Source organism: Colletotrichum orchidophilum (genome assembly GCF_001831195.1).
Source record: "Colletotrichum orchidophilum strain IMI 309357 chromosome Unknown Scaffold_19.1, whole genome shotgun sequence".
Lineage (NCBI taxonomy): Eukaryota > Fungi > Ascomycota > Sordariomycetes > Glomerellales > Glomerellaceae > Colletotrichum > Colletotrichum orchidophilum.
In genome coordinates this window covers 246,241-258,752 of record NW_019172975.1, presented here as the reverse complement: position 1 = coordinate 258,752, position 12,512 = coordinate 246,241, and the positions used below count along the sequence as shown (strand labels likewise).

General features: G+C 57.2%; 4 protein-coding genes across 4 annotated transcripts; 3 read left to right on the top strand and 1 right to left on the bottom strand.

Annotated features, from left to right (window-relative positions):
* Window positions 1–270: 270 nt before the first annotated feature.
* CORC01_03236 (uncharacterized protein) lies at window positions 271–2,934 on the top strand (the record flags this gene model as incomplete). The annotated part of the gene is made up of 1 exon (XM_022614886.1): window positions 271–2,934. The coding sequence occupies one exon, from the start codon at window positions 271–273 to the stop codon at window positions 2,932–2,934; it is 2,664 nt and encodes an 887-aa protein (XP_022478622.1).
* Window positions 2,935–4,490: 1,556 nt separating this feature from the next.
* CORC01_03235 (cutinase) lies at window positions 4,491–5,538 on the top strand (the record flags this gene model as incomplete). Its single annotated transcript, XM_022614885.1, has 2 exons — window positions 4,491–4,872; window positions 4,958–5,538. 2 exons carry the CDS (start codon window positions 4,491–4,493, stop codon window positions 5,536–5,538), a joined length of 963 nt encoding a protein of 320 aa, XP_022478621.1.
* Window positions 5,539–5,886: 348 nt separating this feature from the next.
* On the bottom strand, window positions 5,887–9,420 carry CORC01_03234 (pentatricopeptide repeat domain-containing protein; the record flags this gene model as incomplete). Its single annotated transcript, XM_022614884.1, has 1 exon — window positions 5,887–9,420. The coding sequence occupies one exon, from the start codon at window positions 9,418–9,420 to the stop codon at window positions 5,887–5,889; it is 3,534 nt and encodes a 1,177-aa protein (XP_022478620.1).
* A 740-nt stretch (window positions 9,421–10,160) lies between these two features.
* CORC01_03233 (signal recognition particle protein) lies at window positions 10,161–12,143 on the top strand (the record flags this gene model as incomplete). The annotated part of the gene is made up of 3 exons (XM_022614883.1): window positions 10,161–10,351; window positions 10,414–11,550; window positions 11,609–12,143. 3 exons carry the CDS (start codon window positions 10,161–10,163, stop codon window positions 12,141–12,143), a joined length of 1,863 nt encoding a protein of 620 aa, XP_022478619.1.
* Between the last annotated feature and the right edge of the window lie 369 nt (window positions 12,144–12,512).

Genomic DNA, 12,512 nt, shown 5'->3' with positions numbered 1-12,512 from the left:
TGGCCGAAGCGGTGCGCTTATGACGTCCTACCGGGCCCGTTTGTTAAAGAATAATTAACCCGGTGACTAACACCACGACCCAGAATCACCCGACAAAGACGCACACCATACTCTGAACAAACTTGCAAACTCCAAACCACAAACTACACACGGAGCAGACGACAACACGGGAGGCATGACTGGCTTCCTCTCAACCGCCGCCAACATTGCGAACCCGACACCAGATCTGGGCCACAGCCGTGCTGTGGTTCAGACCTTGCCGACCAAACCATGCCCATCTTCCAGGACGATCTCGAACACCACCATCATCACCACCACCACCACCCGCCCGTAGCCGAGCAGATCACGGGTGCGGCTCCAGAAACACCACAATCAGTCCCACCCGTGGCAGACCAGCGACCGTCGCCGATGAGGAGGCTCTCAGAGGAGAGCATACGAACCGAACTATGCGAAGGTCCCGTCGTCGATAGCCCGACGAGGCCGTCGACTCCCGAGAGCGACACCGCCGCCGCCGTCACGTCGGATAGGGCTGAGCTGATTGAGCGGTTGAAGAGGGGGGAGAGCCCGACGTGGATTCCGAGCCGCCGTGTAGGATCTCCGACAGACGCCAGGCACAATCTAGTTGCTCACAACATCACACGGCTCGAGTCGCTCTTCAACAACCTGCCCCGTCCGAGCACGCCGCAGAGCTCCCGGCCGCCTTCGAGCTCGTCTAACAACCTCTTGCCGCCGGCGAGCATCACCCCGGACAGGGCCGAGGGCACGCGAGAGGAGGATGAGCGGTTGCGTGAGGGGCTGAGCATACAGAGGCCGCGGTCTGCTCTGCATAGCGGCGACTTTACAGAAGACCATCAGCCACGGCCGCGGTCGCAACAGCAGCAGCAGCAGCAGCAGCAGCAGACGGCGCAAGAGGAGGAGACTCATGGCACAGCGGACAAATCCTTGGCATCGCGCAATTCTTGGATCGCAACGTCACCACCACGCGAATTTTCCCCGTTTCATTTCGAGACGAGGTTGCCGTTTCCGGCAACGAATGACGACTACCGATCCGTCCCGTCCTCCTTGTCCTCCTCTTTTTCGTCAAGCTTCGTATACAAGCCGCCGACGAGCCCGCTGGTGCAGTCCGAGAGCAATGACCAAGTCGACCTGTCGGTACCGTTACACAGCATCACCATTGGCGCAGGCTCCCCGAGTTTCGCGAATTCCTCGCGCAGACACACCCTAAACTCGGTCACATCGTCCCCCTTTGCTTTCCCCTCGCCGAGCCACGCCGCGCTCCACAGGCAGTCCTCGTACCGGGGACCAGCGGCCGTGCCGTACCAGGCACACCAGCCGCGGCGCTCCCTCACGTCGATCCCACAGGTGCCGCCAGGGAGCGGCACCTCGCCGCAGACGCCCGCGTTTCTGAGACCTAGGCGGCCCTCGTTCAACTCGGACACCTCCCCCTTGCAGCACGCGTCCATGGTCGGGTCGTACGAGGAGAGCATCCTTCGCGGCCGAATGTCCACGACGCCGTCCAAGCCGCTCGACTTTCTCGCGCAGATTGGTGTGCTGGGTCTGGGGAAATGCAAATCCAGCCTGAGGTGTCCGGCTCATGTGACGTTACCGTTTCCTGCGGTGTTTTACAGCTACGGGGGAGGAGGAGCTTCGCAAGGTCGTGTGCGGTCAGAAGATGGCCCGAGTCCCTACGTCGGCCAGATCGACCTGGAAAATGGTCTACCCAATCCGGAGGAAGGGCAACGGTCCAAGAGGAAGATGCAGAGTAGGTACGTCGAGCGAAGGATCGTCGAGGACGACGTCCTCATGGCGGAAGGACCCGCGCTGGCGGACGGCTCCTCGGACCGTGAGGCGTGCCGTGCCGCTCAACGGGCCAGCCGGAGGCCGGCGTCACCGAGAGCGCCGCCGGGCGGGAGTTATCGGATACCCGAAAAGGGCCAGATCCAGATCGTGATCAAAAACCCCAACAAAACAGCGGTGAAGCTGTTCCTGGTCCCATACGACCTGGCTGGCATGGAGGCGGGGACCAAGACGTTTATCCGGCAGCGAAGCTACTCGGCGGGGCCCATCATGGAGAACACACCCGGGCTCGAGGAGGCGACCGTCACGGGCTCCGACCGCCCGATCCTGCGGTACCTCGTGCACCTCCACATCTGCTGCCCTTCCAGGGGGCGGTTCTACCTCTACAAGAATGTCCGGATCGTGTTTGCCAACCGCGTCCCCGACGGCAAGGAGAAGCTCCGAAACGAGACGACGAACCCTGAGCCGCGGTACACGCCGTACAAGCCCATCCGCGTGATGCACCCGCCAATGTCAACTAGTGGTAGTCATGGTCCGGCGGCGACGCTCGCAGCAGAGAAGGCGTTTAGGAGGCGGAGTGCCGGGTTTCCGTTCGGCCCGTCCATGTATGCGATTGACGGCACATTGGACGGATTCTCGCAGTCGCCGCAGGCCGCGGGGCCAGGCCAGCAGCAGCAGCAGCAGCAGCAGCAGCAGCAAATACTGGTGTCGTCATCCCCTTTCAGCTTTGGCGGCAATAATCAGCCCGTCGAGGCGGTGCCATTTGCGCTCCCGGGGCGCGCTCGTCTGGGCAGCGACATGAGCGACAGCACAAACACCACCAACACGACGGCCACGACTACAACCCCCGACATCCTCTCACCGCAGTCATCGCAGGTGAGCAGGCTGACGACAGGGGACGGCTGGGACGCGCAGATTGCGCGGTACGATAAGCTGAGTAAAGGGGACGTCGGATACGGCGGCAACGCCTTTGCCCCGTCGTCGGGCCGCGGAAGCCCTGGCGGCACGGAGGGTTTGCTTTCGCAGCGGCTTCGGTCGCTCGGGGTACAGAGCCAGAGCCAGAGCCAGAGCCACGGCGATATGATGCCTTTTGGTGGTCGAGACGGTCCGCAGCCGCCGCCGCCGCCGCCGAGGTAAGGGCAAGGTTCACGTCACGTACATGGTTTGTTTTTGTACATATTTGGTTTATACCCAACGTTTTGGTGTGTTTACTTAGTTATCCCCAGTTTATAAGGGTTTTAGGGGGCCACACAGACGGAGTTTTTTTTTTTTTTTTTTTTTCATCGGATGGGAAAGGGTTTCATCATAGAGGGTCGGTGTTTTTGGGAGGTTCTGGTGCGTTTGTACCGAGGCCGGTGCTGTGCATATCAAAGTAAAACAAATATTCACTACTCACTCAACCTGGTGCGTCCCAGGTATGCAATGTGGCTCATGATGAGAATCGGACCGATGAGAATTTGACCCGAGGAAGTGAGTATTGCTCCGAGAGGCCGGGATAGCAGTGGCGAAGGCCTAGGCTTTCCCGTGTTTTTTGCTTACAGCCTCATAGTCAGGTAGTCATCAATCACGCAGCTTTTCTGCGCGACCTCTTTTTTTGAGATCTTCCCCGACGGGGTCTCGCAGCGCCCCGCTCTCCCGTCCATTCTTTGCCGAGTGCGAAGCGCAAGGCGTTTTATGGCATTGGCTTTTGTTGTTGAGGTGTAGACCAAGAGGGGCACAGATGATCTGGCTGGGACACAGACGTTCTGGTTCGTTCTGGTTGGTCAGAGACAGTCTTGGTTGGGAGGAAGATGGGCTGAAGGGGAGGGGGTATGAGGTAAGAAGAGAGAACAGAGGGCCAGAGTCCAGACCGAGGATGTCGGACCCATTGTGGTGAATGTGCTGGCTGGGAATGATGCCAGACGTTGGGCCGACGAGGCGGGGGAGAGGGTTTGTCGAGAGTAATGCGGTGTGGTGGTCCCACGAATGTCTCTTCCTCTTACACTCCACCCCTAACCGCCCTGCGCTGCGGCCGATTTTCAAGCACTTCAAAAAATGACGGAGCCCCTCGCACACCAAAGTCCGAGCAACATCTTTTTTGCGCTGTCATTGGGGCTTTACAAGATCAATCTGGTGTTGTTTCGACATCAGACGGTTTCAACCCGCGGCACATCCTCGCCGTCGTCCGCAGCGGGTGGTGAAACGACTTCGCCTTTGCGTTTTGTACGGGGGAGGAAGGCGGGAGGGGGCTGCGTCGTTTGTATCTTTCTTCTTCTCTGCTGATGAGAGATTTCCATGTGTGTCTGCGACTTTCTCTCACAATGCCCCCTCACAATGCCCAGATGAGGCCGCGTCGTCTGAAGCGATGTGGTTGTGTCTACGCAATGAGCCCCTCCCGTCATCGTCGTCGTCGTCTTCATCGGCGAGCTCACCCACTTCATCCCAGGTGCGTGTCAGTGACGCACTTAATCAACGACCAGGACGTTTGGATACCGCAAGGCACATGTCAAAGCTTTGAAATACTCTGAACGACCCCCCTTTTTTTTCAACTCCTTTGGGGTTTCTCTTGCAATCGTTAGGTCGCCCCCTCTCAGTCTTGAGTTGATGATCAACCCGAACTCCCAACCCCCCTGTCTGGGTACACACGAAAACGAAACAAAGTCACCTCACACCTCACCTCTTGGCACGAGGTACATCCCAAAGGAAAGGGCGCGATGAGGCCATCATCCGCCCTGCTCCTCTCGTCAGCGGCCCTGCTGTGCCAGCACCAGCAGACCGCCACGGCGCTGACGATACCGACGATACCCAACGCAAAGAACCCGTACCACCGCGACAGGGACCTCTCGAGCCTCCTCTCCGGCTCCCTTGACGTCCTCGACCGCGTGCCGGGCCTGGCGGACAAGATTGTCAACACGACGCTGCTCGTCGTCCGCGCGCTCAGGGAAACGGTAGCCGACAACGGCATCACGCAAAACGACCTTGACTTGGCGCTGGGGATCAACGGCACCACGGGCATGCCGCTACTAGGAAACACCACCAGGGCCGTGACGTGCCCCGACGTAGCTGTTCTCTACGCCAGGGGAACGAATGAGCCTGGTATGTATAGTCTTTTTTCCTCTTCCCGGCTACGCAAAAAAGTGTAGGAGAGAAGAAGAAAAAGAGAAACTGACAAAAAATGCAGGCAACGTGGGCTTCCTCACCGGCCCGCCCTTCTTCGACGCCCTGCGCACTTACATGAACGGCACGGGCTCCATCGCCATCCAGGGCGTAAACTCCTACCCGGCCCAACCAGCCGGCTTCTTCGCGGGCGGCTCCGCCACCGGCGCCGCCTTCGCTGCGCAAGTCGCCTCTCGCACCCTTGCCTCCTGCCCAGACACCCGCCTCACGGTGTCGGGCTACAGCCAGGGCTCGCAGGTGGCCCGCCTCGCCGTGGCCCAGATGCCGCCCGACCAGCGCGCGCGTCTCTCGAGCGTCGTGCTCTTTGGCGACCCGCTGGGAGGCAAGGCCATTGACGGGGTCGATCCGACGAAGTTGCTCGTCATATGTCATACGGGTGACAATATCTGCCAGGGAGGCGACTTTATCTTCAACACGCATCTCGATTACAGCCTCGACGCGCCGACGGCGGCGCTGTTTGTTATGCAGCGGAGCGGGCTTGGGCTGGCGAGCCGCGACGCCCAGAACGAGGGGATGGGGGATACCATGGTGGGCACCGTGCAGGGAATAATGCACTCCTCAAAGGGCGGGATAGCGAGTGATTAACACACACACATACAGGGAGAGAGAGAGAGCGCGCGTGTGTGTGTGTGTGTGTGTGTGTGTGTGTGTGTGTGTTGTGGGATGATTTGTATTACAAGGATGTCATTGTGTGTTGCAACTTTCTACAAAGAATGGGCTAGACGCGGGAAGAGAAAGCTAATAAACAAAATTTGTATTGTGACATGCATCCTACCTTCTTCCCCAGGGGAGAGTAGAACGTCAAACTTTTTCCATAAAATCATCGCTGCAATTAAATGCCATGCCTTTCTATAACAACACAACACACACATGTCTGGTCTAGTAAGTCTTGTACAAGATATCTCTGTTCATACACACGGCATTTCCGTCGGTTCACTCGGACGCTCCCTCCACTGACGACGACGAATCTCGGGTCCGGGGGCCAATCTTCTCGCCCTCGCCGTCGACAGCAGCCCCGCCTGTGGTGGTCGATGATGAAGGCCCAGGCTGTTGCGCCGACAATGCTGAGCTCTCAGTCTGCGAGCCAGCGGCATCTTCCTCGAGATGAGCAAGGTTTCCGTCGTTTGTTTGTGAGAATGGCCAGCTTCGTTGCGCCGATTCCGACGTCTTCTCCGTATTCGCGGCATCCTTCTTCTGGGAACCAAAGACTTCCCTCTCAATACCCACGCCCGTATAGGGCAACGTACGGAATGCTTCCGCAAGGCTCGGACATTGGGCCTTGAAGTCACTGAGCTGGGCCGCCGCGGCAGATGACCACGGCGCCATGCGTTGTAGGTTGTTGTAGTCCTTGACCAGGACGATGATGGTGTACGATGTCGGACGCAGCACCGACGGCACGCTGGCCATGCGACGCTCCGCTAGTGGCAGATTCGTCTTAACCAGCGCTCGCATGCGATTCTGCTGCCAGCCCGTCCAACTCGGCATAAGCCAAGTTTCGCAGATCGTGCAGGCGTCCATCCAGGACCCCAGACGAGCGAGGACCTGAACTGTGTGGTTAAAGGCCCGGCGGTCAAACGAGAACCCCAAATTCAATACCTCATCAAAGGCCTTCTTCAACTGTGCCGGGGCATGCAGACCCACAAACAACTTTAGGAGCGTCTCAAATGGCTTGGATAGACCAAGACGATACCGCGGTATCACCGTGGTGTGAACGTCCTTGAATGATGCTGGACGAGCAATGACCGAGAACTTTTGCAGGATTTGTTCCCACTTTGCAAGAGCCTCGTCGTACTTCTTGTTGGCTAAATCATCCTTCATCAGGAAGTGTAGCCAGTGAACGGAAATATTTTCACCGGTGGCGTTGGTCGTGTTCCCATCTGCTACGCCGATGCTCCTGCGCAGCTGCTCAAGTTCTTTCACCGAAGCGAAATCGCGATACTGGTCGAAGAGTTTGATGGCCTGATCCAGCGCCTGCCGTAGGCGATGCAGCGAGTCTGCGCGACGTAGTAACTCCTTGTCATTTTGGCTGCCATCTCGGCTCGGCGCTTTGTTGACGGTGTTGGCTAGATCCCGAATGTATTTCATCAACTCTTCCACGCCATCACCGTTCTTTGGATCATAATGGTAAGCAAACAACCGTTCCTTGATCGTTCCGCGAGCTTTGATTGTGCGTGCTTTGACTGTCATTAGTCTGTACCGTTGCAGGTGCTTAGTGAGCTTGCTAGCTAAAAGCAGTTGGCGGCTGTCCAACGCGCCCTTTATAACAGTCATGAAGTGTTCTCGAGTCACTTCAAATGATTTGCTAGCAATAGCCGAGCGTAGCATCTTGTACGCCGCTTGCGTTTGCCCGCAACTGATCAAGGCGCTGAACACCAATCTGTGGGTTTCGGACGTCCACTTGACGCCATGGTTCGCCATGGTCTCAAGGACATGACTGAGACCCGCTAGATTGCGACGCAATGAGTGAAACCGTACGACGGTGTTCCAAAGCCTGGCATGGTCACCCGCAACGTTGTTGGCCTGGGCCTCGATACAAATTGACAACATCACATTGGTCCTATAATGCCAAGAGTAGGCTCGGATGACCGCCTCAAGGATAGGGACGTCCGGCTCGATGCCTAGAGATTTCGCTCGCTCGAGAAATTTATTCGTCTTTGAAAGGTCTCCGTTCCTCGAAGTCATAGACATGATGGTTGCAAAGGAATGCCCGTCGGGTTGTGTGCTCTCGCAGAGCTCTTCGAACACGGAAAGGGCGAGGTCGTAGTCATTGCACTCCAAGCAGCTCTTGAGAAGTTGATTCCAGCTTTGAATGCTCGGTGTCACGCCGTGCTTGTCTCTAAGCTCGTCGAAAAATCGTCGGGCGCCCTTGTAGTCTCCGAGGCTCGCGTAGGCGTTGACAATGTGGTTGAAGGTATCCGGCTCTCGAAGAACGTTTCGGTGATGGTAGGCATGGACGTAGTTGTCCCATAAGCGCTCCAAAGACTTGATATCGCCCCGTGATGCGTAGTACTTGAGGAACTTCCGAAACCCCCACTGGTCCAGCTGGCCGTAGCTGGTATGGTAGTCTTCGTAGATCTGCTCGAGGCCCGCTACATCCTCTGGGTAAAAAATATCGAACATACCATGGAGAATTTTCCAGTATGCTATCACGCCGGGGAATGACCGGTAGACACGGTATATCTCGGGTAAACACTTTTGCTGTCCCCGTGCCAGAGCTTCAGAGAGGTAAATATTGTACCACTTCGATTGGTCGATAATTTTGAGCAGAGGCAAGGCTTCCTCTGGCTCACACGGTTGCATGAGCGCACGCCTGGCCGCTTTATTGAGCAAGATTGTGAGCTTCTGGGCTACTTCTGGTTCCTGGGCCTTGATCTCCCGAGCGAAGCGAATGGTGAGGGCTCCGAGGTTGGCAGTTGCAGCAAGTTGGTTCAGGTTTCCGGCTTTGGTACCATGAGAGAGGTAAACGGTATGGTATGATGCCCAGACTCGAATGACGGTTGTCCAATCGGCCTTTTCAAAGAAATGACCAAGCAGCTCGTCCAGCCCGCACACGAGAGCCTTCTCGTCTAGCCCCGTGTGGTATAGCCGCAGCGCTTCGGCCTCTCGTCCCAGGCGTAAATAAGCTGTTACCACTGATGTCAGAACCATTGCAGACCATTGGCTGTCGTCGACTTGGGGGAACAAGAGGACAACTCTTCGTGCGTCAATGATGTTTGCGGACCGATACAAGTACGCAATGACCTCGGGTCGAAACTCTGGTTGCAGGCTCGGCTCTAGTTGTGTGTAGAGCTGCCATATGGACCCAAAGTATTCCGTGTCTCTGTCTGCCATGAGTTCCCTCATCAGTTCAGGTCGCGACCCGGCGCCGGCATATGAAGGACCACTGTGAGTATCGCGCGAATCGGTTACGTCCAAGGCGTCGTCGACCTCTTCCTCGTCCTCTTCCTCTTCAAAGTCGTCTTCCTCAGCCGGATCTACGCCTTCTTGGTCAGCGTACCGCCGGCTTCCCACAGCGGATGCGCCCGCATCTCTGTCTTGCGGCATTGACTGAACACCGCTGGAGAAGGTCTCGGGCGAGTCAGAGTCTTTCGTCGAGGTCGCGACCGTAGAAGATGTGAATGGCCTGGATCGGCGTGGGAGCCGTTGAAGAGGCGTCAGATGATCGTGGGGCAGGCCCGGGGAGGTTCTGCGCAAGAAGGTAGCGGTTCCACTGGGGTAGAGAAAGTCGAGAAGAAAGGTCGAGGCGGCGAGAGTTTCGAGAGGCGCTGACGGCGGATCAGAGGGGGCGGGGTATTCGGTGCCATTGAAACGCATAGCCAGCACGGAGCTGGAAATATCTATGGCTGCGGCGCCATGCTGCCAGAAGCCGGTGTGCAATCTGCGCTGGCTTCTAAGTTGTCGCGTGGCGGATGGAAGAGCATGAAGACTGGTGCATGATTCCAGGGTCGCCGCCGTTCTCTCCAGCATTGGGATTGAGGCTGTCACCAATACGGTACCTATCAATCATGTATGGCGGACATCAAGAGCACTCGGGCACATGCTGGTCATGGGTGTTGTTGGTGTCGTCGCCCGAGGTTGGAAAAGTTTTGGGTGGAGCCGCGGCGTTGGAAATCGAAGACGTCGACGACCGACCGAGATGCTGCCCGAGCTGAGCTAAGCTGAACCGATTAGCTCCGGAAGCAAACACGCAGACTAATCCAGGCGGCAATTGGTCCAAATTGCTCAGGAACGGCTGGGAGGCAATGTTTTTAGTGACTTTGTCTGCAGAAGCGCATACAAAGGAGCGGCCGGGAAGCGTACAAGATGCCTACCCAAGAGCACAGTATCAGTCCACTATCCACCCGCCTTCATGGACTTTCCCCGGGAGCTTCAACCAATGACGAGGCATATACGGGAACATCTTCGACCCGACGTCCGACCCTAAATTTCAGAGCTAAGAATGGGCACGTACCTCGAGCTTACCTAAGGTTTGTGGGTGCTTGTGGTAGGTGTGCAATTAGCGGCCTTCACCACACGCCCTAAATTTTGACAATCCCACATTGAAGCCATCCAATGCGCCGTACAGGACACTGGTGAGCCCCACCAATCCCCCGCGCAGCGCAGAGGTCGATTCGACATCATCCCGTCCCCCTTTGGTGTGGCCTGTCGCGATCCTGTCTCCCAAGCGTCGAACGGACGAATCGACCAAGCTCGACATTGCCACAGCCATGGATATCACCAAATTCGTCGTCTCTGGCCGTGATGCGGCTCTCCTCTACGGAGACTACGCAACCTACCAGACCCAGCTGTCCAAAAGGCTACTCAACAGCCGCAAGAAGCTCGGCATCGCCACGAGGAACCGTGGAAAGTTTAGCAAGAAGGGCGAGGTCGGTGCCTCGCAAATTTCCGAGAACCATGAGTATGTCGAAACGTGTGAGAGAACGAGATGATGGGTGGACTGTTGGCTAACATTGTCGCCAGATATATCCACCTACTCCTACTCACGAGCGAGCGTGCCTGGGCCAATGCCATGGCCATCAAGGCTTCGCACGCCTCGGATGCCAAAGGCATGACCGGAAAGACGAGATCGCATATTGTCTCCCGACTCCAAAAAGCAACCAAGGTTGCCGAACACCTCGCTGAGCTGCTCTCACAGCCCGAGACTGGCGCGACACAGAACGACAAGCTCGAATCCCGGGCGTACGCCGCCCACATCCGCGGTGCCGCCCAGTTCGAGAATCAGCACTGGGAGCCCTCCCTGCGAAGCTATGCTGTGTCACGAATCATCTACAGCGCCATGGCAACGACCACCAAGGGCGACATCTTCAAGGACCTCCTCTCCGATACCATTGACCCTTCTATCCGCTATGCCGCCTACCAGCTCAAGACGCCGCGCACGATACCCGTTCCCGCGATCGCCAGACGAGCATTCCCCCATTCCGACACGGCCCTCTCTCAGCAGATCAACGAGCTCGACCCCAATGTGTTGAAGCAGGTGGATGCCGAGACTAGCAAGGAAGGCGAGGGGGTCGAGAACGCGCCCCGGACACTCACTTGGCGCTCTCGCGAGGTCAAGATTGAAGACGCTGCGATTTCTCTGGCGTGGGGCAGGGCGGAGGAGGCCAAGACAAAGCTCTCCGAGACATGGCCATCTCTCGTCGATGCCGATCCCAGGGACGTGGCCGCCGCATACGACGACATCCTCGAGGCGACACAAGATGCTGCCGACGCTACAAAGGAAGCGATTGACGAGCTGCGGGGCGAGGGCGTCTCCCAGAGCGACTCTCGCATGCAGAGCTTGCAGATCACCAGAACCGCCGTCAACTATGAGATGATTAGCTGGCGTGTCGGTCGCAACCGCGTCTTGACAGGCGACGATGACGGCCTGGTTGAGAGATATCACTTGTCTCGCAGTAAGTCTAAGAAGGCGGAGACGACGGCGAAGAAGCTCAAGGAACAGACCCCTGGACGCAAAGCGGCAAAGCTGAAGGAACTGGTCGCGCTGTACGAAGGGACCCTGCAGAGTCTCGAGGCCGCGAGGGAGTTGCCCGGCGTGGCCAACGACGAGGAACTTGCCGGCCAACTTGAGGCTTTTGCCGAGTATTTCCAAGCTCTCAAGTGCGTTTTCACATCCCTCGCTTCCACTTGCTCTCGGCCATACTGACACGACACATAGGTCACTCTCCATCGCTCGCTCCCACGCCATCATCGGCAACACCGTCAACGCCCTAGCCCTCATCAAGCACGCCACCAGCGAAGCCCAGGAGGCCGCGTCGACCCTTGCCGACGGACCTCAGCCGCAACCCAACTCGCCGCGCAGCATCGAGGTGTCGGGTGAGGACGCAAAGGCCCTGGCGACCTACCTCCAGGGCGAGCTTCAGCGCCACCGCGCTCTGGTCCACCTCTCGAACCTGCTCAAAGAGTCGGCGGCCTCCACCGAGGACGACGCCCAGAAGCTTCCCCTGATTGAGCGGCTGCACGAGTACCCCTCCAACGGGATCGACCTCACAAACCTCGTCAGCATACCGCCCAAGCTGTCCGCCATTCCCGTCAAGCCCATCTTCCTCGATGTGGCGTGGAATTACATTGACTACCCGGGCAAGGAGCCGCAGGAGCCGGTCGCGGCGGCAACACCCAGTCAGGGCGAGTCCGTCGCGCAGGGCGAGAAGCCCCAGGCGCAAAAGAGAGGATGGTTTGGTTTTGGTAGATAAGGAAAAAGTAGTCAATTGAATCAGGCCCAAGGCGTATTTATCATGCTTCACAGCAATTTAAAGATTTGTCTTGCAATATCAACCATGTAACCTGTCACTTTTGAGTACAAGGCTGTAGTCATAATTGTTTTGAGAGGGGATGTAGAATTATCACGTCTAGCTACTCCAGATTCGGTTTGGTTTTGTACATATGCAACCCCGTCTTATCCCCTTGATCCATACCATCGATCATATCATGAATACCGAATAGGTATCTCGTGTGAATGTTTTGATGCTCCAACGCCGGTTCCGCCGACCGCAGGCAGGTATTAACAAACATTTGTAAAAAGGGGTAACAAGGAAGAGAGAGCGGTCAATTCGATTCGGGAA